This window comes from Ascaphus truei, chromosome 17 (assembly GCF_040206685.1).
Source record: "Ascaphus truei isolate aAscTru1 chromosome 17, aAscTru1.hap1, whole genome shotgun sequence".
NCBI lineage: Eukaryota > Metazoa > Chordata > Amphibia > Anura > Ascaphidae > Ascaphus > Ascaphus truei.
The window spans coordinates 609,906-634,396 of NC_134499.1; the positions used below are offsets into that span (position 1 = coordinate 609,906).

The following is a 24,491-nucleotide window of genomic DNA, read 5'->3' on the forward strand; positions in this document are numbered from 1 at the left end:
AGTTTTAAGCTCAATTTGCATGTTTTTTTTAAAAAAATGGTAGTACAGTGCGGCTGCCAAATGCGCGCGAAGGTGCGTACTGGGCCCAGCCCCGTTGAGGGGCGGTACTTGTACGCACAGCGCATGCCGAGCCGTGCGCTGTAGAACACACTGGGGCCGCAGCCTAAGGGCTCGTCCAGGGTGGCGCTGAGCGGGCGCGCACGCTCGACATGTTGCGACAATGCACGTGTCCTGCGTGAGCGGGCGGACGCGCCTGTTCGGCGCTCAGCCGCTTGTTGAGCGAGCAAATTTGAATTTGCCGCTCACAAGCGCATCACGTCAGCGGTTCGCTCAATGAGGGCGAACCAGCTCCGTGACGTGGAGGCCGCACCCCCAGACGCGCGTGCACCTAGCCGGCCAGGAAAAGCACGGCCAAGCAGGGCGTAGCGCTGGAGCACCAGCGCGCCTCTACCCACCCTGGATGAAGCCTAAAGCAGCAGCCCGCACTGATCGCCATTTTGCTTTGCATTCTCTTTTTGTACGTTCTTTAGCAGATCTCTTCTCGCCCTTTCTAATGCTGTTTTCGTTTTTGACGTCCAATGCTCCGTTTAGGAGATAGAAGCTTTTGAAATGTTAAGGCGTAAAATGGAGCTCTCCACAGAGCCTGGAACAGTATAAAAATAGAGATTAAGAACATCACGATTTTGGACACTTTGCAAAGCATTAAAAAGAGCAGGACTTGCTCAGGGGGCATGCATTTTTGGGGGGGCAGAGGGGGAGGTTTGCTGACTTAAAGGTACACCCACCCCCTCAAAACAAAAATGCTTTTAAGAAAAACATGCGTCTATTTATTTTCATTTTCCCCTTCCTGTGTTCTTCGCTCAAGCAACCAGAACATGGGCGTGTGACGCTGTGCAGGGCGAGACATCGCTTGATAAGAAAGGGTTAAAGGAAGAAGAATACAGAGTGAGGAAACATTCGCCCCCAGAGCAGAGGTGGGCGGCGCGTGGCAGACAACTGATTCACTGCTGCGTTGTATGAAAAGGGCCGTTCTAAAGCAGCGGCGGTCTGTTGTGTTTAACTAACCCAGGCGTGGCCAACTCCAGTCCTTAAAGGCCACCAACAGGTCAGGTTATAGGGATATCCCTGCTACAGCACAGAAGGTGCAGTCAAAGACTGAACCACTGCTTGAGCCATCTATGCTGAAGCAGGGATATCCTCAAAACCTGGCCTGATGGTATTCCTTGATGACTGAGGTTGGCCACCTCTGAACTAACCTGATGGGGTTAACATGATTTGAGGGCCCCGATTGGCTGCCTGGACCACACCTCCCAGCCACATGGTGTGATGCGGTCGTCTGCTCTGCTTGCTGTGGGGTTCAGGTTGTGAGGAAGCATGTGGTTTGGCCGGCTCTCCCGATGCCCTGTGCTTCTGGGCAGGGCACAGTCCACACTCAGCCAGCTCAGGGGCATCCTGGAGGGGGAGCTGCAGAGCATCCGAGAGGCTGGTACCTGGAAAAGCGAAAGGATTATCACCTCCAAGCAAGGAGCCCACATCACGGTGCAAGGGAAGCACACAGGTACCGGCTGGCAGCCTTCTCATACCGATCATACCGGGGGGAGTTATAGGGAGAGGTTATATGGGGTAATAGGAGTTATAGGGAGCGGTTATATGGGGTAATAGGAGTTATAGGGAGAGGTTATATGGGGAAATAGGAGGAGTTATAGGGAGAGTTTAAATGGGGTAATAGGAGTTATAGGGAGCGGTTATATGGGGTAATAGGAGTTATAGGGAGCGGTTATATGGGGTAATAGGAGTTATAGAGAGAGGTTATATGGGGAAATAGGAGGAGTTATAGGGAGAGTTTAAATGGGGTAATAGGAGTTATAGGGAGCGGTTATATGGGCTAATAGGAGGAGTTATAGGGAGAGTTTATATGGGGTAATAGGAGTTATAGGGAGCGGTTATATGGGCTAATAGGAGTTATAGGGAGCGGTTACATGGGGTATTATGAGTTATACGGAGTGGTGATATGGGGTAATAGGAGGAGTTATAGGGAGGGGTTATATGGCGTAATAGGAGGAGTTATAGGGAGGGGTTATATGGAGCAATAGGAGGAGTTATAAGGAGCGTTATATGGAGTAATAGGAGGAGTTATAGGGAGCGGTTATTATCGGGGTAATAGGAGGAGTTATAGGAAGCGGTTATATGGTGTAATCGGAATGGTTATAGGGGGTTATAGGAGGAGTTATAGGGGGTAATAGGAGGAGTTATATGGAGCGGTAATAGGGTAATGGGGTAATAGGAAGAGTTTTATATGGGGTAATAGGAGTTTTATATGGGGTAATCGGAAGGGTTATATGGGCTAATAGGAGGAATTATAGGGAGAGGTTATATGGAGCAATAGGAGTTTTAAGGAGCAGTTTTCTGGAGTAATGGTAGAAGTAATAGGGAGCGGTTATGTGGGGCAATAGGAGGAGTAATAGGGAGAGGAAGCAGAACTAAGATGATATATCACATTTTGCACCCTTTTTTTTTTTTTGCTTTTCTCTTATTAATTTTTTTTTCAGTGAGCAGCCTGTGGGTCATCCTACTGTCATTTAATTCTATGCTTGGACTTTGTCAGCTGGGGTTTTCTGAAAGCAGTCACCCTTCCTCACAGCATTAGGCCTCCCCATCATTTCCACATTCCCTCACGTACGCGGTGTGGAAAGCAACAAGGCATTCAGTTATAGGGGAGCTTAGTTAGTTAGAAAAACGCCATTGTAGCAAACTCCAAACCCAGAGCCACACTGATATACATGCTACTGGGAAACTGCCCTCAAATATACAACCCCAATGCACATCCAATGTGACAAATTGAGTTTATATATATATATATATATATATATATATATACACATATACATACACATACAGTGGTTGACAAATCACCAAAAAATCTACTCACCACACAAAAAAATCTACTCGCCACCTAGTACCAAACGTGTGCTGCTTGGGCCAATAGGAGCTCGCCACGATGTTAAATCCACTCGCCCGGGGCGAGCAAATGTATAGGTTTGTCGAACACTATATATATATATATATATATATATATATATATATGAAGTATGGGTCATTTAATGTAATCTTATGGCCAAAACATGTTAAGCTTTTTGCCATGTCAAGATCGACCCTTTCCACAGGTCCCACACTGCCAGTTTTATACGGTACCCATTGTGTTTCCTTCCCTGCATAGAGCAAGCAAAACCATGATATAGTGCAGGGGTGGCCAATTGCAGTCCTCAAGGGGCAGGTCAGGTCAGGTTCCAGCAGGTCAGGTTCAAGGATATCCCTGCTTCAGCACAGGTGGCTCAGTCAATGATTGAGCCACCTGTGCTGAAGCGGGGATATCCTTAATACTTGGCCTGTTGGTGGACCATGAGGGCTGGAGTTGGCCGCCCCTGATCTATTCAATAGCATCAGATGCGTGAGATGTACGTGATACCTACGAGATTAACATTTAGAAGTACTATATGTGCGCTGCGTGAGCTACAGTGCAGTTAAATCCGGATAAAAAAAAAAATCCAGTCCTGTTGGTGCCCAACATGTACTTTTTGTCCTCAAAGAACCGGACCATCCCGGACTGATCATGCAAAAGTTTCTGCTTCACACTCTCTTCTCCTATGGCACTGCGGATTAAACGTTCCTATGTTCCTACGTTCCTACGTTCCAGTCCCGGCTAGATTCACCACTGCTGCCTGCACGGTTAACCTCTTGGCTGCCAGAACAAAATCCTTTACAAAAAAGACCGTTGAGCATTTTTTGCTAAACTATAATGCAAAGGCAACGGACACATTGGGCCAGTGTATTTTGATAATCTGTAGTACTGCGTACACTAATTATTGCCACTAATGTTTATTTATAATGTGTGTACATATTCCATAGCGCAGTACAAACAGATTGACTTCAATTTTCATGGAGTTTACTGTTACATTAGTTGACTCCTGAGTGCCTTGTTGCTGGAGTGCTCAACTCCAGTCCTCAAAACTCCTCCAACAGGTGGGGTTTTGGGGCTATCTCAGCGGCAGCACAGGTGGTGCAGTCCAAGACTGAGCCAGTGATTGAGCCACCTGTGCTGAACCTGACCTGTTGGTGGCCCTTGAGGACTGGAGTTGAGCACCACTGTCTTATTTCTTTAAAAATCATAAGCAATGTCTGCAAAATTAGGTGTTTTTATACATGAGAAGGGAAACCTCTCAATGCTACAGGGTCACAGCCATGTTCTTAGCATGGATGATGTTCTTATAAGGTGGGGTATAAGGTATATTGTGATCACAGGAAGACGTGTTTAGGACACATTGGGTTTTCCTTCACTTTTCAGGCATCTTAAACTTCTGCGCCAATAACTACCTGGGTCTGTCCAGTCACCCCGAGGTCGTCCGCGCCGGGCATGAGGCACTGGAGGAGTATGGGGCTGGTCTCAGCTCCGTACGCTTTATCTGTGGGACACAGGTGAGGGGGAGGTTGTGAGGTTCCTAACTGTACAATATCATTAAGGAGAGACCAATGTGGTCTCCCAACCAGTGGTTGACTCTTTGCAGAGGTCCTTTCATGGGTAGGACCTCCCTACAATAAATCATTATACCCCATAGGTTTTTTATGAGTATCGTCTCTACAAGGGAATACATTACAATACTTCCATGGGATCCCCTGTGCAATAAATTATTTGTCTGCATAGACATGGGGCAACTGGTAACTTCAGTCCTCAAGGGCCACCAACAGGCCTGGTATTACGGATATCCCTGCATCAGCACTGGTGGCTCAGTCATTCTGACAGAGCCACCTATGCTGAAGCAGGTATCCTGAAAACCTGACCTGTTGGTGGCCCTTGAACTGGAGTTGGCCGCCCCTGGCATAGACTTTCAGATGCTGCCATTTTTGAACACCTCACCCCTTCTCTTCCCCCCCCCCTCTCCTCCCACCCATGCAGAACATTCATAAGCGTCTGGAGGAAAAGATTGCCCGGTTCCACCAGCGAGAAGATGCCATCTTGTACATAAGCTGCTTCGATGCCAATGCTGGCATATTTGAGGTGGGTTTTCTGCTACCATGATTTTGTCTGACCACCTCTTGATCCGTTATTCTGCACTCGTGCTCTTCTGCCTGGATGTTATCAATATATCTGACGCTCCTCTATATCTGTCTGAAGATACCCACCCTGTAAAACCTACTAAAAATTATAATAAGCAATATAACATTGCATGCAGTGTGCTCATTTTGGAACATATATACTTAACTAGCTGATATACCCGTCGTTGCCCGGGATTGAATTTTCCTGCCCCCCTTTCTCCGCTCCCCCCCTTCACAGCTGGGATTCTCCCCCCCCTGCCCACGTTCAGATGTCTGAACCACCCCCCTTTCAGGCAGGCAGTGACTGGGGTGGGTGGTGACGTGGGTGGGTGGGCAGGCAGTGACGTGGGTTTCTGGCAGGCAGTGACGTGGGTTTCAGGCAGGCAGTGATGTGGGTGGGCAGGCAGGGACGTTCAGGCAGTGACGTGGGTGGGTTCAGGCAGGGACGTTTAGGCAGTGACGTGGGTGGGCAGGCAATGACGCGGGCAGGAAGTGACGTGGGTGGGTAGGCGGGCTGGCAGTGACGTGGGTTTAGGCAGTGACGTGGATGGGCGGGCAGGCAGTGACGTGCAGGCAGTGATGTTTGGGCAGGCAGTGATGTGGGTGGGCAGGCAGTGATGTGGGTGGGCAGGCAGTGACGTGGGTGGGCAGGCAGTGACGTGGGTGGGCAGGCAGTGACGTGGGTGGGCAGGCAGTGACGTGGGCGTGCAGGCAATGACGTGGGTTTAGGCAGTGACGTGGGCCGGGCAGGCAGTGACGTTTGGGCAGGCAGTGACGTGGGTAGGTGGGTGGATGGGCAGGCAGTGACGTGGGTGGGCAGGCAGTGACGTGGGTGGGTTCAGGCAGTGATGTGGGTGGGCGGGCGGTGACGTGGGTTTTCTGTGATGTGGGCGGGCTGCGGGCGGTGACTGGGGTGGGCGGTTTATCGGGTGGTGACTGGGGTGGGCTGGTTGGGCAGGCAGTGACTGGGGTTTTTGGGGGGCCGTGGGAGAGGGTGGGGGCCATGGGGGGGGGGAGGGGCACGGGAGGGAGCCAGCATGACAATCTCCCCCTGGCGGCCAGATCCCGAGGAGGCATACCCCCCAGCTCCCCCATATATCCCTGTCTCCCCCTGCGGTTCCTCACCTCACACCCGTCCGCGCTCCTCCTCGGGCTGCCCCCGGGTCTCTCCTCCCACCTGGGCTTCGGCGGCTCTCGGGCTGATACAGAGGAGCGCGGCCCCACCTCCCCGCCGCCGCCTCTCTCCTCCTTCGGGTACCGGCTGCACTCCACATTCACCTCGGCAGTGTCTGGCCCCCCCGGCGAGGCAGAGCGGTGTGCGGGTGCGAGAGGGCCGGCGTGGCATCGGTGAGGTGGCCATTGGTGACATTAACCTCGGCGGTGTCCACCCCCCCGGCGAGGCAGAGCGGTGTGCGGGAGCGAGAGGGCTGGCGTAGCATCGGTGAGGTGGCCATTGGTGACATCCACCTCGGCGGTGTCTGCCCCCCCCCGGCGAGGCAGAGCGATAAGCGCGGTGTGTGGGAGCGAGAGGGGTGAGGTGGCATTGGTGAGGTGGATTGAGGTGAAGGGGAGGGGTGGGTACGCGGTGAACGGGAGGGGTGGTGGCAGGGTACAGAGGAGTATGTGCGGGAGCGAGAGGGCGTGCGTCGTCGAAAGCAGTGAGAGCAGGCGGTGAGGCGGCAAAATGGTTGGGAGCATGTGCCAGTGGGGTAGGTGTGGTGAGTGAAGGCCGCAGGCCAATGAGAGGTGTGCAGGGGGGGGCGGGCTGAGGCAGCAATCAGAATGGCCAGAGACGGAGTGACGGACCGACGGACCAATCTGATTGCCCAGAAGCACAGCTAACATACGTTTAAAAAATAAATAATTAATTAAAAAAAAATATATATATAGATATGCACCAAACTATTTCTACCTTTTTTAAGCAGCGATTATCAAACAAATTATTCAGGGTTGTGATGTAATTAGTGCAATAATCAAAGAGGTTGCTGGGTAATGAGATTTCTCTCTGATCCGAATGGTTTCTGCATTGCTGGGGACAACAACAGCGTGTCCACTTCCACCTGTTCTTTTCCTGAGAGACCGAGCAAGTCTGCCACTTGAGAAGAAGCAAAGTCGAGATGGATAAGTGAGGAATCTCGGCCCAATGCAGCCTCGGTGTTACCCATTTCAGAATTGTGTTAAACATGGGTGGTCCATATGGGTATCAACAGTGCTGGCTGCCCGGCCTCTCTCTCCTTCCCACACAGGCCATGCTGACTCCGGAGGACGCGGTGCTGTCGGACGAGTTGAACCATGCCTCCATCATTGATGGGATCCGCCTGTGCAAGGCCAACAAGTACCGCTATAAACACATGGACATGGGGGATCTGGAGGCCAAGCTAAAGGAGGCTCAAGTATGACCAAGGGGGAGAGGAGTGAGAATAGCAACGTGTGAAATGGACAAACTCTCTTAATCGTGTGAATATAATCAGAGTGGCAGCCGGCACCACCAGTAGCTGCAACCTATATGTTCTATACTGACTAGGTGCAGGTAACAGGAGCATCCCTGTAAATCCTCAATCAAATACAATATATCCTATAAGTCGTCTGCACTCGTAAGAAAGATATGACAAGTCATGATGATAAATGAATATATTTTTACTGCTCATAAGTAGAAAAATGCACAAAGGTTAAAAAAAAAAAAAAAATCTACTGAAAATGACTACATAAAAAAGACACAGAAAACTGGTATCTACAAGGTATTCCTTTCCCAGCACTCGATAGAAGCATAATCCAGATATACTGGGAAAAAATAGGTAAATAACCTAATAAATAAGAGAAGGAATCAAGGCAATCTGACAAAAAATAAGACCAATTTTCTAAAAAGGTAAAAAACACAAGTAGGAGGGCCACGTTTCAGCCATTAGTATCCTTGTGGCCCATTCCCACATAGGAAAATAACGCAGTCCTCCTCTTGCCATGTGCCCCTCCACAGCAATTCAGAATCAGAACAGGGCAAGCAGCCACTCTCAGCCCGGCCACATATCTCGATCCCGTGTGCACTCGACATTTAGCATCACGACTTGTCATCTCTTTCTTACACGAGTGCAGGTGATTTATATGATCTATTCTGTTAAACATGTGTTTTGGTAAAATAGAACCCCGCCCCCCACCCAATGGATTCTGGGCGAATGGAACATTCCAAGAGCCGTTTTGACCGCTGGTTGGATAGGAGTTGGAGTATCCACGACGACCTGAGCCAATCAAAGGTCGCCATGTAGAAGATGCCGTCAGGGGATAATGGGGTTCCTGAGCTTTATGGAAGAAAGTATTCTGATTGGATAATCTGACAGCAAATAGAGTGTTCTTATTGGTTAATATCCCTGCCCTCAATTATCCAGGATTAGGAAGCCGTTGTAAGATTGTAATCCATATTACTCGCCCTATGTAGTCTTGTGACCACGTTTAATGAGACTGACATTCCCTAGTATACAAGTGGATGAGGTTTGTGGAACTTAATGTTTTTTGAGGATTAGAATTGAAAAGAGATGGGGAGGGAAAAAGCCATAGTTTATATTTTTACATGTGCCAAACGTTTTTTGGGGAGGAAATGCATCTTTAATGGGATTCTTTGAGGATTCAATAAAATACCCCACAGCATATAACCTGTAAATATTCAGATGATAGTCTTCCACAGATGCACTTAACAGGAAATTCCCAGCAGACCCTTTCAGAGGCCGGTTTTTGGGAATTTAAGGCAACGTTTGTGTTGGTACAGTCTAGTTCACTACCCATAATTCCTCACCCCAAGCGTCTCTCTCCCCCCTGCTCAGAAGCACCGCCTGCGTGTCATCGCCACGGATGGCGTCTTCTCTATGGATGGGGATATCGCGCCTCTCCGTGAGATTTGTGATCTGGCAAAGCGTCACAACGCACTGGTGTTTGTAGACGAGTGTCACGCTACGGGCTTCGTGGGACCAAATGGTCGGTAAGCAGAGAAGGAGGGAGAGATCTACACTTGTTAGTTCAATCCTAGCCTCCGACACCTTTCCTCGCTGCTGCGGTCTAAAACGCCACACGAATAGCCAAAGAAAGGAAGGGACAGGGTTGTGCTGCCTCAAGAAGAAGCAGAAACCATAGAGACAAGTGATTAATCTCCATGCACTTCAGACCCCCTATGTCATAATTAATAGAAACATACAATGTGACGGTGGATCAGAACCACTTGGCCCACCTAGTTGGCCCGCTTTCCTACCTGCTGTAAAACCTCACACCCTTATAGGGCCCCGGATTTCTTTCGTATTGAGGCTTTATCCTTCTGTCTGTCCCAAACCCATCTAAATCCCCCTGATCCCGTGTATTAGCTGCTACCACCTCTGCCGGGAAGCTATTACTTTGTTGAACCCCTTTACTTATTTGAAAGTTTCAATCTCCTCCCTCTCCCTTCTCTCCTCCAAGCTGCATGTTACATAGTTACATAGTAGATGAGATTGAAAAAAGGCATACGTCCATCAAGTTCAACCTGTGCTAAATTTAACAACAGATACTTCATCCTATATCCGTACTTATAGTATATTGATCCAGAGGAAGGCAAACACAAAACCCCAGTGACACATTATCTAATGATATCTCATAAGGTGAAAATAAATTACTTCCTGACTGCCATTATTGGAATCAGATTACTCCCTGGATCTGCATAGTTACATAGTAGATGAGGTTGAAAAAAGACGTAGGTCCATCAGGTTCAACCTGTGCTAAATTTAGATGACAGATACTTTATCCTATATCTATACTTACAGTATATTGATGATAAATAAAATATTGAAGTCCTGCCACGGCTGATCCTGAATCAAGTATCCAAGCGGAACTTCTATAATGTAGGAAAAAATATAACCAGTGGTCTTGGTGAAAAAAAATAAAAAAAATCCTACGATAATAAATACGGCCACCAGAAAGATGAGGACATCCTAATATTTATTTTATTTTTAGTGTAGAAAAAACTTTTTTTCTACACTTTTTTTTTTTTTTTGCATTTTGAGATTATATTTTAAAGTGAGAGTCCTAGCGCTTATTTATTTTTTTTTAAACATTTTTTTTACATAGGTTTGAAGCAGGGGGTCTCCGGAGCTGAACCTCCCTTAATTTCAGCTCCCGGGACCCCCTACTTCCTTACATACTTGCCTTCGAAGGGGGCGCCGGTATCACTCTGCTTTTTAAAGCTCTTGCGTCACGTGGGCCAATAGGGAGCTGCACCGGATGACGTCACGGTGGCTTATTGGCCAGGAGGGTGCAGGAGTTTTGAAAAGCGGCCATTATGTGATCCCACCTTGCAAGCCACAGCGCCTACCGGCACCCCCTATGGAGGTTATATCGGGAAGCAGGGGTCCCCAGAGCTGCAATTAATGGGTTCAGCTTCAGAGACCCCCTGCTTCAATCCCATGTAAAAAAATAAATAAAGGTGTATTGGTTTGACTCTTTAACAGATGGGTATAGTGGCAGGTCACACCCTTATCACAAGAAACAAACAATGAGACCGCAGGCAGGAATTCCTACGCCTGCACACTATGCACTGCCAGCGCTATGATAATAAGAGTCAACAATAATAGTATTTGCTCATGATGCCCCTCCCCCCTCCCCCCACCTTCTCCTGACAGGGGCACTGATGAACTTCTGGGAGTCATGGACCAGGTGACCATTGTGAATTCCACGCTCGGCAAAGCCTTGGGAGGAGCCGCAGGTCAGAGGTCCCCATACTCCACATGTCACAGCCCAGTGCAGCCTGTAAAGTGAAACCCGTTGGTACTGATGCTGCAGTTACACTAGTAACACAACAGGGGGCAGAGTAGAGACATACCACCACTTTATACAGTGACATCTGGTGGCCAGTGCTGGAGTGCTGGTAGTTCTCCTGCACTTCCTCTTGTCACCATTTGGGGGAAGAACTGAGACATACAGTATAGAATGACTAAAGTGCATGTGATGACTTATTCGTGTGTGGGCCAAAGATTAGCACTGTTTAGTAAATGTTGCCCTTCTTTCTCATCTGCTGATGAACAATATGCTGTTCCTCCCCTCTCAGGCGGGTACACGACCGGCCCGAAGCCTCTGATTGACCTGCTCCGGCAGCGTTCCCGTCCGTACCTATTCTCTAACACCCTCCCGCCGGCCGTGGTAGGCTGCGCGGCCAAGGCCCTGGACCTCCTGATGGAGAATAACGCTATCTTGCAGTCCGTGGCAGCAAAGACGGCACGGTGAGGACCTCTGGGGCTTTTCAATGCAGCCAGCAGGGGGCAGAGCAATATCCTCTACGGCAGTGTTTCCCAATCTGTGCACCGTGGCTTGCCTAGAGGGGCGTCGCGATTATCCCTCCCCACCATCACTGCTTCATGCCGGCCGGGCCGCAGGGGATTGGCTGCAGGTCAGAGGAAGCCGGGGGCGGGGCTTCCGCTTTGTGCAGAGCACACGGTGAGTGTGTGTGTCTGCCTTCCTGCTCCTGGCTTCTGTGGCTGCGCGGTGTCCCGTCCCCTTCTGCCCCGATAGGAGAAGGTAGGGGGGTGATAGGAGAAGGTGGGGGGGAGGGAGAGAGAGGTGTACATTTGCCTGTCCAGTGACTGTGTGCAGGGAGCTGCCTGCACGGATCGCATGCCTTTCCTCCCCCCTCCCCCCCAGTCACTCACATCCGTCGCTGCCTCTGCTTTCCACTGCTCTCCAATGTGTGTATCTGTGTGTGTGTATCTGCATCTGTGTGTGTGTGTGTATTTATTTGTGTGTGTGTGTATTTATTTGTGTGTGTGTGTATTTATTTGTGTGTGTGTGTATTTATTTGTGTGTGTGTGTATTTATTTGTGTGTGTGTGTATTTATTTGTGTGTGTGTATTTATTTGTGTGTGTATTTATTTGTGTGTATTTATTTGTGTGTGTGTGTATTTATTTGTGTGTGTGTGTGTATTTATTTGTGTGTGTGTGTATTTATTTGTGTGTGTGTGTGTATTTATTTGTGTGTGTGTATTTATTTATTTGTGTGTGTATTTATTTATTTGTGTGTGTGTATTTATTTATTTGTGTGTGTGTATTTATTTATTTGTGTGTGTGTATTTATTTATTTGTGTGTGTGTATTTATTTATTTGTGTGTGTGTATTTATTTATTTGTGTGTGTGTATTTATTTATTTGTGTGTGTGTGTATTTATTTGTGTGTGTATTTATTTGTGTGTGTGTGTGTATTTATTTGTGTGTGTATTTATTTGTGTTTGTGTGTATTTATTTGTGTGTGTGTGTGTGTATTTGTGTGTGTGTGTATTTGTGTGTGTGTGTATTTGTGTGTGTGTGTATTTGTGTGTGTGTGTATTTATTTGTGTGTGTGTGTGTATTTATTTGTGTGTGTGTGTGTATTTATTTGTGTGTGTGTGATAAGCAAAGAAAAGAAAGAGACGCTCCCTAATAGCCGCACAAGAGAACACCTATACCTATATTAAAAATTACTATTTATTAATAAATGATTAAAATATATTTATTGCAGCAAAAAACTAACGTGAACCAAAGTGATTAAAATAAATTAAAAACGGAGGAGGTAACTGTATGCCTAGTTCAAACTAACAGTGTATGCTAGGAATAACTATTTTAGAATGTCCCACTGCTATATGATTATACTAACAGTGGTAGTTATACCAATACAGTTCTATATAGTTTGAGGACTACACCTAAATGGAGAGTATAGCTTAATATAGTGTGTGTGCTCAGAATAATATAGTATATTTGTTGAGCCAGCTAATGCTAGTATACGGATATATACACACACATATGTACCAGACCAACAGGTTCAAAGGTAAATGAACCTAGAGGTCTGTTATGTTTAGCAAAACAGCTATTTCATGATCACAAAGTATGTGTCTTGTACTCGGAACCATGACAAATAGGAGAGTAGTCAGAGTGTTGTGCTTCCTTTAGAAGGCTCCGAAACACTCTAACTGAGAAAAGGCAACAGACCTCTCCGATATACCCAGCGCACTAGGTGGTGACGCTTAGCCTGCCCAATATATGTTTCACCGTTGTGGCTTCATCGGTGTGTGTGTGTGTGTGTATTTGTGTGTGTGTATTTATCTGTGTGTGTGTGTATTTATCTGTGTGTGTGTGTGTATTTATCTGTGTGTGTATTTATCTGTGTGTGTGTGTATTTATCTCTGTGTGTGTATATGTATTTATTTGTGTGTGTATGTATTTATTTGTGTGTGTGTGTGTATTTATTTGTGTGTATTTTTCTGTGTGTGGGTGTGTATTTATTTATTTGTGTGTGTGTGTGTATTTATTTGTGTGCAGGGAGCTGCCTGCACGGATCTCCTGCCTTTTCCTCCCTCCCAGAGAGTGTGTGTCTGAGAGAGGGAGTGTGTGTCTGAGAGAGGGAGTGTGTGTCTGAGAGAGGGAGTGTGTGTCTGAGAGAGGGAGTGTGTGTCTGAGAGAGGGAGTGTGTGTCTGAGAGAGGGAGTGTGTGTCTGAGAGAGGGAGTGTGTGTCTGAGAGAGGGAGTGTGTGTCTGAGAGAGGGAGTGTGTGTCTGAGAGAGGGAGTGTGTGTCTGAGAGAGGGAGTGTGTGTCTGAGAGAGGGAGTGTGTGTCTGAGAGAGGGAGTGTGTGTCTGAGAGAGGGAGTGTGTGTCTGAGAGAGGGAGTGTGTGTCTGAGAGAGGGAGTGTGTGTCTGAGAGAGGGAGTGTGTGTCTGAGAGAGGGAGTGTGTGTCTGGGAGAGGGAGTGTGTGTCTGGGAGAGGGAGTGTGTGTCTGGGAGAGGGAGTGTGTGTCTGGGAGAGGGAGTGTGTGTCTGGGAGAGGGAGTGTGTGTCTGGGAGAGGGAGTGTGTGTCTGGGAGAGGGAGTGTGTGTCTGGGAGAGGGAGTGTGTGTCTGGGAGAGGGAGTGTGTGTCTGGGAGAGGGAGTGTGTGTCTGGGAGAGGGAGTGTGTGTCTGGGAGAGGGAGTGTGTGTCTGGGAGAGGGAGTGTGTGTCTGGGAGAGGGAGTGTGTGTCTGGGAGAGGGAGTGTGTGTCTGGGAGAGGGAGTGTGTGTCTGGGAGAGGGAGTGTGTGTCTGGGAGAGGGAGTGTGTGTCTGGGAGAGGGAGTGTGTGTCTGGGAGAGGTGGCAGAGAGAGAGAGAGAGCGCGCGCGCGGGTGGCAGAGAGAGAGAGAGTGCGCGCGCGCGGTGGCAGAGAGAGAGAGAGTGCGCGCGCGCGGTGGCAGAGAGAGAGAGCGCGCGCGCGCGGTGGCAGAGAGAGAGAGAGAGAGAGTGCGCGCGCGCGGTGGCAGAGAGAGAGAGAGAGAGAGTGCGCGCGCGCGGTGGCAGAGAGAGAGAGCGCGCGCGCGCGGTGGCAGAGAGAGAGAGAGCGCGCGCGCGCGCGGTGGCAGAGAGAGAGAGCGCGCGCGCGCGGTGGCAGAGAGAGAGTGCGTGCGCACGAGGTGGCAGAGAGAGAGAGAGTGCGTGCGCACGAGGTGGCAGAGAGAGAGAGCATGCGCGCGCGGTGGCAGAGAGAGAGAGCGCGCGCGAAGTGGCAGAGAGAGAGAGAGAGAGAGTGAGTGCGTGCACGCGAGGTGGCAGAGAGAGAGAGAGAGAGAGAGAGAGCGCGCAAGGTGGCAGAGAGAGAGAGAGAGAGAGAGAGAGAGAGAGAGCGCGAGAGAGAGTGCGTGCGCGCGACGTGGCAGAGAGAGAGAGAGAGAGAGAGAGTCCGCGCGCGCGAGGTGGCAGAGAGAGAGTGCGCGCGCTCGCGCGAGGTGGCAGAGAGAGAGAGAGAGAGAGTGCGCGCGCGCGAGGTGGCAGAGAGAGAGCGCGTGCGCAGAGAGAGAGAGCGCGCACGCGAGGTGGCAGAGAGAGAAAGAGAGCGCGCGCGCGAGGTGGCAGAGAGAGAGAGAGAGCGAGCGAGGTGGCAGAGAGAGAGAGAGCGCGCGAGGTGGCAAAGAGAGAGAGGGAGCGCGCGCGTGAGGTGGCAGAGAGAGAGAGAGCGCGCGCGAGGTGGCAAAGAGAGAGAGAGAGCGCGCGCGAGGTGGCAGAGAGAGAGAGAGAGAGAGCGCGCGCGCGGTGGCAGAGAGTGTGTAAGAGTGTCTGAGAGAGACACCAACTGCGCACTGCAACTGTTGGGTATGTATATACACCTTTGTTTTTACTTTGGATGCCGCGTAAAAATCCTGATTGCCTTGGGGAACCTTGAACCGAAAAAGTTTGGGAACCACTGCTCTACTGGCCTTGGGTGGTATAACTGCTATAAAGACAAAGCCACAAGGAAGCAGAGCTGAGCTATAAGGGGCTTTACACAGTGACTCCCACTGTCTGATGCTGGGGCTGCAGCCTCCAGGGGGCATAACTGAGCCACCCAGTGTTCTATGCAGTGACACCAGCTAGTTGGAGGTGGGTGTGCAGTTTGAATGACATTTAGTGCGACCGGGGGCCACTACTGGAAGTGCATCAGTGAAAGGGGTAAGTGACCTCGCTCCTGTTGCAGGTTTCGCACTAAGATGACGGCTGCTGGTTTTACCATCTCTGGGAAGGATCATCCCATCTGCCCCGTGATGCTCGGAGATGCCCGCCTGGCATCTGTGATGGCGGACGACATGCTGGAGAAAGGTATGTGCCAACGGAGGACAGAGGGAGAGAGAGCATTACAAAGATAGGAGTGCCCCTCTTTTAACCTTGGCTCTCTTCTCTCCCTTACTGTATGCCTTCTCTCTTATTTCTCTCTTCCTGTTATTCCACATCTCTGCTGTCTCCTCCATCCTGTCCCCGCTCTCCCCACTCCTCTCGCTTTCTCCCCCCTCCTCCTCTCGCGCTTTCTCTCCCCCCTCCTCCTCTCGCGCTTTCTCTCCCCCCTCCTCCTCTCGCGCTTTCTCTCCCCCCCTCCTCCTCTCGCGCTTTCTCTCCCCCCCTCCTCCTCTCGCGCTTTCTCTCCCCCCCTCCTCCTCTCGCGATTTCTCTCCCCCCCTCCTCCTCCTCCTCCTCCTCTCGAGCTTTCTCTCCCCCCCTCCTCCTTCTCTCGCTCTTTCTCTCTCCCCACATTTCTCCCAGGTATTTATGTAATCGGATTCAGTTTCCCCGTGGTCCCCAAAGGGAAAGCTCGTATCCGCGTTCAGATCTCGGCCGCTCACAGTGACGAGGACATTGATCGCTGTGTGGATGCGTTCTGCCAAGTGGGACGCAAGCACGGCCTGGTGCCCTGAGGCTGCAGGCATGGGGGGCACACAAGACCTGAACCCTCTCCCCACACAACTAAAGCCCACTGGTGCCTCTTAAACCCAGGAGTAGAATCAAGACTCAAAAAGCTACTCTGAATAGGTCTGTTGCTCTGTACTTCCTAGCTGTGCAAACCACGTTCGTTTTACATGTTCAACATCTCGCGTCCAGCTGTCAAAATGGACATACTGACCGAGAAATAGAACTGACCCCTTGAGGGGTTTAATTATGCTGCCTGAGTGTGTTTTGGGGAGCAGTGTTATATGGGGGAAGAGGATGTGCAAAGTTCGACGTGGGCGGCTATCCCATCACGGGGACAATGTTCCTGGGTCATGATATTAAATAAACAAGGTTCTGTAAACACTCAGAATTAAGTACATTATTACATACGTGTGTGCATTATTACATACGTGTGTGCATTATTACATATGTGTGCTTTTCATATTTACATGTTTTTGTATACGTGTGTGAGACTCTTTATGTATTCATCTGTGCGTTTCTTTACATACACAGATGTGTGCATCTTTATACACAGACACAAATTGTGTGTGTGTGTGTGCATTTTCTTAAGTGTGGGCACTTCCACGTGTATAGTGTTTTTTTTTTTTTTTAATGTGTGTGTGTGTGTACATAGGCCAGCCTCCCTTGCCCTGTTTATTTTGAGCGGTGTTTGGGTGCCCGTGACCTTCACTCTTCCCCTGGGTCACAGGCTTGTTCTGTGCTGCACACAAACACAGACCCCCCCCTCCCCCTTCACTTAATTCTTTCACTGTCAGCGAGCTCAGCAGAAAGATGCAGAAGTGTGATGTGTCAGGCCTCCAGCACGGACATGGTTAAACCAGGAAATCCCTGGGCGAGGGTGTATGGGTGGAGGAGGTGACGACCCTTCCTCTCCCCCTCCCCTTCAAAACATTTCACCAGTCCGAAAGTGTGAAAGAAAGATTTTATTCCAAAATTCTCACCGTGCCCCAGTTTTACTCAGTTACACGGATGGGCACGGGGGGGGGGGGGGGAGGGGTCGTCAGAGGGCACCTGCGTACACGGTACACGGTAGTCTCAGGTTGAGCAGACGTCCTCTTGTAAGGTCACGCCCTCATCTGCAGGTGCACTTGCATGCAGCCACCACCGGGTACGGCACCTGTCTCCAGGTACACTGCTGTGCTGCCCAGCCTGTGCCTGCATCCTGTGTCCAGCAGTGCCAGGCCAGCAGCTTGATCTGTGTGAGTTGCGCCTGCCGGCACGCCATGCCAGGAGGCCATGAGCAGGCCGTATTGCCCCCGTCGCAGTCCGTGTGCCGGACCCATCGTGGCCAGAATACTGGCCCCAGATCCACCCAGCTGAAGGTCAACCGGCAGCTGGCCCTCTCTACTAGCCACCGGCGTACTTCGGACTCCACGGCACGGCTGGCGTTGGCAGAGATTTCCACCGGCAGCTGTAGGGAGCCGAAGTCCAGAGTCTGAGCCTCCCTGCCAAGCTTCTTGCGGTAGCGGCTAGCACCATCAGAGAGGTCCTGGCTAAACGTGGACAGCTGGCTCGTGGTGCCGTTATCCACGGGCTTCTCCACGGACATCCAGAAGGGGTCGAAGGAAGGTCCCAATAGGCGGAGGAGGCGGGGGGTGCGTAGGTGCTTGGGTTTGGGGGAGTAGTGGTAGTCCTGCTGGGACAGGGAGAGGCTGTAAGGACGGGTGCCTGAGGATAGTCGGCGACGGAGGGAACCCACGTCCAGGTCTGTCTGGGTCTCATCGGGAGGCGGCGGTTCAGCTGCAGGGTCCAAGAGAGCGGAGGGGCACGGGACCAAGGAGGCCACCAGCCACATGCGGAAGAGGAGGGTTAGGGGAGATCCCATCTGGAGGAGTCGCTGGTCCCTCTATTTCCCTGTCTCTCTTCCTATCCACTTATATTTCTTATTTTCTCTCTCGTCTGTTTGTTCTCTCTCTCTTTCTCTCTCTCTCACTTTTCCCTTTTCGCTCTCCTCTCTGTCTCCTCTCTTTTCTCTGTACCACTCCTTACCTCTCCTTTTATTTTTGCTCTTCCCTCTCTGTATCTCTTTCTCTGATGGTCTCTCTGTCTCCTCACTCTAACAGTCTGGCACTCTCGCTCCCCCTGCTTTTATCAATGTGTTTGCAGGCTCCTCCTGTCTCACTCTTCCCCTAAATGACTCCATCCCCCTTATCTTTCTGTCTCCCCTCTCACCCGTTATTGCATGTTCCGTTTCATTTAAAGAGATAGTCTGTAGGATCAAGGTTTACAAGTTAGAGCAATTAAGGGGGCCGTTCCTGTTCTGTTCTGACTGATTAAATCTGTCAGTGGTGATATTGGAGACCGAGGCTTGAGCCTCATTACTCCAAGTTCTCTTGTTGAGTGTATTGTCGCACACTTTAGAAAGCTTCTTGATCTGTGTTACTTGCCAAGGGGAGGATTATAGGGAGCAGTTACAGGAACAGATAGGGGAGGAGTTATAGGGAGCAATTAGGGGAGGAGTTATAGGGAGTGGATAAAGGAGCAGTTAGGGGAGGAGTTATAGGGAGCAGTTAGGGGAGGAGTTATAGGGAGTGGATAAAGGAGCAGTTAGGGGAGGAGTTATAGGGAGTGGATAAAGGAGCAGTTAGGGGAGGAGTTATAGGGAGGAGTTAGGGGAGGAGTTATAGGGAGTGGATAAAGGAGCAGTTAGGGGAGGAGTTATAGGGACCTGTTAGGGGATAAGATATAGGGAGCGGTTAAGGTGGAGCTGCTCTGCACAATATTGTAACAGTTTATGTATGTAACTGCTGCAGTTTTTCTCCCTCAGGTGTGTAACCAAGAGATCCTGGTCAGATAAAAAAATCAAACAAGTTTCACAGTGTGACGCAGGCGCGAAAATGATACAAGAGAAAATCTCTCGTCAAATGACAACAGATTTCAAGGAGCACTTTCTGCCACAAGAGGGAGCTAAGTCCCTATGTTATCTGGCTCAGTATATGTGTTGAATTAGTAACATTACTAATCATAATATTTATATAGATATGTGTGTCCCGCTTTTTGCAGAGCAATGCGTTTTAGGCCTCTGGCACTAAAGAAGTTAAAATTAAGCCAGTGGGTAAATATATATGAATTATTTTGAATTCACTTAAAATTTGCAACATATGCAAGAGATACTCAACTTATTGTACAATGCAGCATGATCGTTTTTAATGATGCTGAATGTCGGCGCTCTCTAAGCAACACTATACTCTTATACACTCTAACCAATGCACTGAAATGTACTTCTCCTGCTTCCGTTAGTCTCCCCACGTGCCAATTAGAGTGTGAGTTCTTTGGGCTAGTGACTTATTTCTCCCAATGTTAGTTATATATTCATGCATTTATCCCACCGGTGTTATTATATATCCCTGTATTATAACAATTGTAAAGCTCTGGGTATCTGGCAGGTGCTATAATATATATACAGGCAGTCCTCGTTTTACAACGTTTCGTTTTACAACGAATGGCTTATCCAACGCTATGCAATGCATACCTATGTTCATTTTTACAACGCCAAAACGGCTTATCCAACGCTTTTATGATGCTTTGCAAAGTTGTTTGTGTATATCTTACTATATATTTCTGAAAGCATTGTATGTTTCTCTGTCTGTACTGTGTTCACTGTCCCTAGCGGCAATCTCATTGGTCCCTTAGCCCGCTCGACCCCTGCACACCTCTCATTGGCCTCACACACTCACCGCCCGCCCCCGCACACCTCTCATTGGCCTCACACACTCACCGCCCGCCCCCGCACACCTCTCATTGGCCTCACACACTCACACCACTGCTTCAGGCCCCCTTGGCCCGCCCCCGCACACCTCTCATTGGCCTCACACACTCACACCACTGCTTCAGGCCCCCTTGCAGCTCACCTTCCCCCCTCCCGGTGGCCGTCACTCTCCCCCGTCACCCGGACCGCAGCTCACCTTCCCCCCTCCCGGTGGCCGTCACTACAGGCCCCGCACCTTCCCCCTCCCGGTGGCCGTCACTCCCGTCACACGGACAGGCCCTGCACCTTCCCTGCGTTTCCCGCCGGCTCGCACTCACAGGTGCAGAGAGGGGGCGCGTGCGCAGCGCTCACAGGCCCTGCACCTTCCCCCCTCCCGGTGGCCGTCACTCTCCCCCGTCACCCGGACCGCAGCTCACCTTCCCCCTCCCGGTGGCCGTCACTACAGGCCCCGCAGCTTCCCCCTCCCGGTGGCCGTCACTCCCGTCACACGGACAGGCCCTGCACCTTCCCTGCGTTTCCCGCCGGCTCGCGCTCACAGGTGCAGAGAGGGGGCGCGTGCGCAGCGCTCACAGGCCCTGCACCTTCCCCCCTCTCAGTGGCCGTCACTCCCGTCACACGGACAGGCCCTGCACCTTCCCTGCGTTTTCCGGCGGCTCTGCAGAGAGGGGGCGCGTGCGCAGCGCTCCCCGGACGGGAGGAGGGAGAGCAGAGAAGGGCCAGGCGCGCGACAATCGGAGGAGCGCGGGAGAGAGGAGCGGTGCTGTGAGTCCTGGCAGAAGTGAGGGGGCTTTGTGTGTGCGTGGGGAGAGAGGGGGGACAGTGTGTGTGGGACACCGTGTGTGAGTGGGGGGGAGGGACAGTGTGTGTGTGGGGGAGGGGGGAACAGTGTGTGTGGGGGGGAGGGACAGTGTGTGTGTGGATGTGTGTGTGGGGGAGGGGGGGACAGTGTGTGTGTGGGGGAGTGGGGACAGTGTGTGGGGGAGGGGGGACAGTGTGTGTGTGTGTGGGGGACGACAGTGTGTGGGGGAGGACAGGGGGGACAGTGTGTGTGGGACACCGTGTGTGTGTGTGTGTGGGGGAGGGACAGTGTGTGTGTGTGGGGGGAGGGACAGTGTGTGTGTGGGGGTGGGGGGGGACAGTGTGTGTGTGTGGGGGGGGACAGTGTGTGTGGGGGAGGGGGGGACAGTGTGTGTGGGGGAGGGGGGGACAGTGTGTGTGTGGGGGAGGGGAGGGGGGGACAGTGTGTGTGTGTGTGTGTGTGGGGGGGACAGTGTGACTCCCGGGCAACACCGGGTCTCTCAGCTAGTAATATATATATTGTACTATATTATACTATATATTATATTTTTATATTATATATTATGTTATATTATATATAATACAGTATATACACAATATAATTTGTGTGTGCTGCATATCTTATTGTCTGCGTTAAATATTTTGTGTATTTTAGCATTAAAAATGCCTTCACGAACGGAACCTTTCATTTAAACAGTGTTCCTATGGGAAAACGTTTTTCGCTGTACAACGTTTCGCTATCCAATGCCATTTTGAGTAACGCATTGTGTCGGATAACCGAGGACTGCCTGTACATGCATACGTACAGCCCATATATGCATACAGTACATGCATACAGTGCATACACAAAAATAGTACAGATATATTCTCTCCTCAAACACCAGCAGAATCCAATCCTCTGGCATCCTTCCTGATATTTTCAGTGACCATGCAATAGTGTACTGTGTAAGGAAAATTAAACCGCCCCATTCAAGCCCTAAAGTTCTCCTCACTAGAACATTTAAAAACTTTAACCCACAACAGTTTCTGGATGACCTTACCAACTGCCCATGGCACAGAATCGATTTAATTCCCGACCCTGATTCTGCGCTTGACTATTTCCAATCCGAGTTCTTAAAACTCTGCGATACCCATGCTCCACTACGCAAAATAAGGGTACGGGGGGCCCACCTTCCATGGGTTACACCTGACCTTATAGCACTCTACCAGTTCAGGGATGCCTTGTGGAAAAGCTACAAAGTAACTGGCACTACCAAGGATCTCAATCACTACAGATGCCTGCGGAACATGTGCACAAGGCAAACAAGGCATGCAAAAGCACAATATTACTCTGACAATCTCCACCAGAATACATCAAACCCAGCTAACTTCTGGAAGGTTATCAACCATATATTTCAGCCTCCTAACCATCAACAACCAAGTAATATCACTAAGGGGGATATTACTCTGACAAACCCCACTGACATCGCAAATGCATTCAATGATTACTTTGTGGGGTGTGCCACTAACTTATTAGCGAAACGCAGCACAAACCCCAAACATGAATCTCATCCTGGGAGTATCCCTACAGTCCCACCCCCTCCCAACACTGACTAAGAAGGTAAAGGATCCGTGGTCCATCCGCTCCAGGAGAAAAAAGGTAAGAACTCACCAGCAAAAGAAGTTAAAAACTAATTTATTGGGCTACATAAAAACAAAAAATAGACAGTAACAAACTCTCCCACGCGTTTCACACCCACTATGGTGCTTTCTCCTTGAGAAAGCGCCATAGTGGGCGTGAAACGCGTGGGAGAGTTTGTTACTGTCTATTTTTTGTTTTTATGTAGCCCAATAAATTAGTTTTTAACTTCTTTTGCTGGTGAGTTCTTACCTTTTTTCTCCTGGAGCGGATGGACCACGGATCCTTTACCTTCTTAGTCACTGTTGCGAGGATCAGCGTTCACCACCGGAAGCGGAAGCAGCCGCATACACAGAGGGAGATGCATCTACACAGGACTGGAGCTGGAAGGAGGAAAGCAGAGCGGTGATCTTGTGAGTCGCGTGGACTCCACACCGGGCGGTCAGCCAGGGCCAGGGATTGAGTGAGTACCTCTTCATCCTCCCGTTACTAGCCCTCTCTTGCGTTACCCGTTACTCACCTTGCTCCTTATTACAGTCCTACCCGACTTTATATACCCGGTGTCAACTCCATTCAAATGATTTCATATTGACTTTGCCCTGCCTGGCACCGTTGTCTACGCTCTTTGAGCTCCTATACGGTTAATTTCCCCTCCCAACACTGCCCACAATTTTCAATTTGGCCCAGTATCTGAAGAGGAGATTATACAAGCGCTCCTCAAACTAAAACTAAGCAGCCAATGTGGACCCGACTTACTACAATCTAGGTTCCTACGACTTGGTGCCCCAGCCATTGATAAACCAATTGCGTCCATAGTCAACTCTATCCTGTCTGCAGGCCATATCCCTAAGACCTGGAAAACTGCCAGAGTTGTCCCAATCTTCAAAAGTGGGTACAAAAACACTGTCTCAAACTACAGGCCAATCTCACTTCTCCCAATTCTATCCAAAGTCATGGAAAAATGTGTCCACTCCCAATTAAGCGATTTCTACACCAAGACAAATTTCCCTAGCCAATTCCAATCTGGATTTCGCCCCAAACACTCCACCGTAACTACCCTGCTAAAAGTTTGCAATGAAATCCAGTGTGGAATGGAACGGGGACAACTCACTGGTGCAGTATTCCTAGATTTTGCAAATGCTTTTGACACAGTCGATCATGCTATCCTGCTTAACAAACTCCAGAGCTCTGGAATAGGGAAACATGCTTTAAACTGGTTTCAGTCCTACCTATCAGGAAGATCCCAACATGAGTCCATCTCAGGCTCTAACCCCAACCCCCTGGATATCACGTGTGGTGTCCCGCAAGGCTCTGTTCTGGGGCCACTACTCTTCTCAGTGTTCATTAATGATCTACCCACAGCTTGTAAGGAAGCCTCAATACACATGTATGCAGATGACACAATCCTATATGCACACAGCCATAGCCTCTCTGACCTTCAACACATACTTCAGTCTGACTTTTTGAGACTCGAAAACTGGATTTCCCAAAAGAAACTGTTTTTAAACACTGACAAGACTGTAACAATGGTATTTGGGACCAAGACTAAATTTGTAAAGCTTCCAGTGACTGAGCTCCTGATTCTAACCAACGCTAACACCACCCTAACACCTGTCACTAGTTTTAAATACCTGGGCTTATGGTTTGAATCCCACTTAACATTCGGGATGCACATTGATACCCTGACAACCAAGACCTATGCCAAACTAGGGGTACTTTACAGGAACAAATACTCCCTAAGTCTCCTGGTCAGAAAGCGTATCGCACAGCAGATGCTAATGCCAATTATTGACTATGGAGACATAGTATATGGCTCGGCTCCTCAAACCCACCTTAGCAAACTTGACACCCTCTACAATTCAATTTGTCGTTTTGTTCTCCAATGCAACTACAACACACATCACTGCGAAATGCTCAAAGAACTAGATTGGTCAACACTAGAGTCTAGGCGCAAAGTTCACCTTTCCTGTCTTGCCTTTAAATTCTTCATGGGCAAGCTACCCAGCTACCTGAACAAGCTCCTCACCCCTACCACCTGCAGCACTTATCACCTGAGATCAGACTCCAAAAGACTATTCA

At 49.8% G+C, this 24,491-nt stretch overlaps 2 protein-coding genes across 3 annotated transcripts; one reads left to right on the forward strand and one right to left on the reverse strand.

Moving 5' to 3' along the window:
* The first annotated feature begins 1,114 nt into the window (after nucleotides 1-1,114).
* Nucleotides 1,115-19,079, forward strand: GCAT (glycine C-acetyltransferase). 2 transcript variants are annotated; one of them, XM_075573672.1, is made up of 9 exons: nucleotides 1,115-1,558; nucleotides 4,343-4,473; nucleotides 4,952-5,053; nucleotides 7,338-7,484; nucleotides 8,904-9,058; nucleotides 10,725-10,807; nucleotides 11,150-11,321; nucleotides 15,542-15,663; nucleotides 19,055-19,079. In XM_075573672.1, exons 1-9 carry the CDS (start codon nucleotides 1,375-1,377, stop codon nucleotides 19,060-19,062), a joined length of 1,104 nt encoding a protein of 367 aa, XP_075429787.1. In that variant the 5' UTR covers nucleotides 1,115-1,374; the 3' UTR covers nucleotides 19,063-19,079. The 2 variants fall into 2 exon arrangements, with proteins under 2 accessions (XP_075429787.1, XP_075429786.1); XM_075573671.1 differs by lacking the exon at nucleotides 19,055-19,079 and adding an exon at nucleotides 16,102-16,629 and having other exon boundaries at nucleotides 1,116-1,558.
* Nucleotides 17,196-18,639, reverse strand: LOC142468448 (noggin-1-like). Its single transcript, XM_075575056.1, has one exon. The coding sequence runs from the start codon at nucleotides 18,110-18,112 to the stop codon at nucleotides 17,360-17,362; it is 753 nt and encodes a 250-aa protein (XP_075431171.1). The 5' UTR covers nucleotides 18,113-18,639; the 3' UTR covers nucleotides 17,196-17,359.
* Nucleotides 19,080-24,491: the final 5,412 nt, after the last annotated feature.

Bases quoted from the DNA above. Each gene is read 5' to 3' on its own strand.
- GCAT (XM_075573671.1), top strand. From the start codon at position 1,375: ATGTGGTTTGGCCGGCTCTCCCGATGCCCTGTGCTTCTGGGCAGGGCA. The intron at 5,054-7,337 runs GTGGGTTTTCTG...CTTCCCACACAG, and splicing joins CCAATGCTGGCATATTTGAG to GCCATGCTGACTCCGGAGGA. The intron at 11,322-15,541 runs GTGAGGACCTCT...CTCCTGTTGCAG, and splicing joins GTGGCAGCAAAGACGGCACG to GTTTCGCACTAAGATGACGG.
- LOC142468448 (XM_075575056.1), bottom strand. From the start codon at position 18,112: ATGGGATCTCCCCTAACCCTCCTCTTCCGCATGTGGCTGGTGGCCTCC.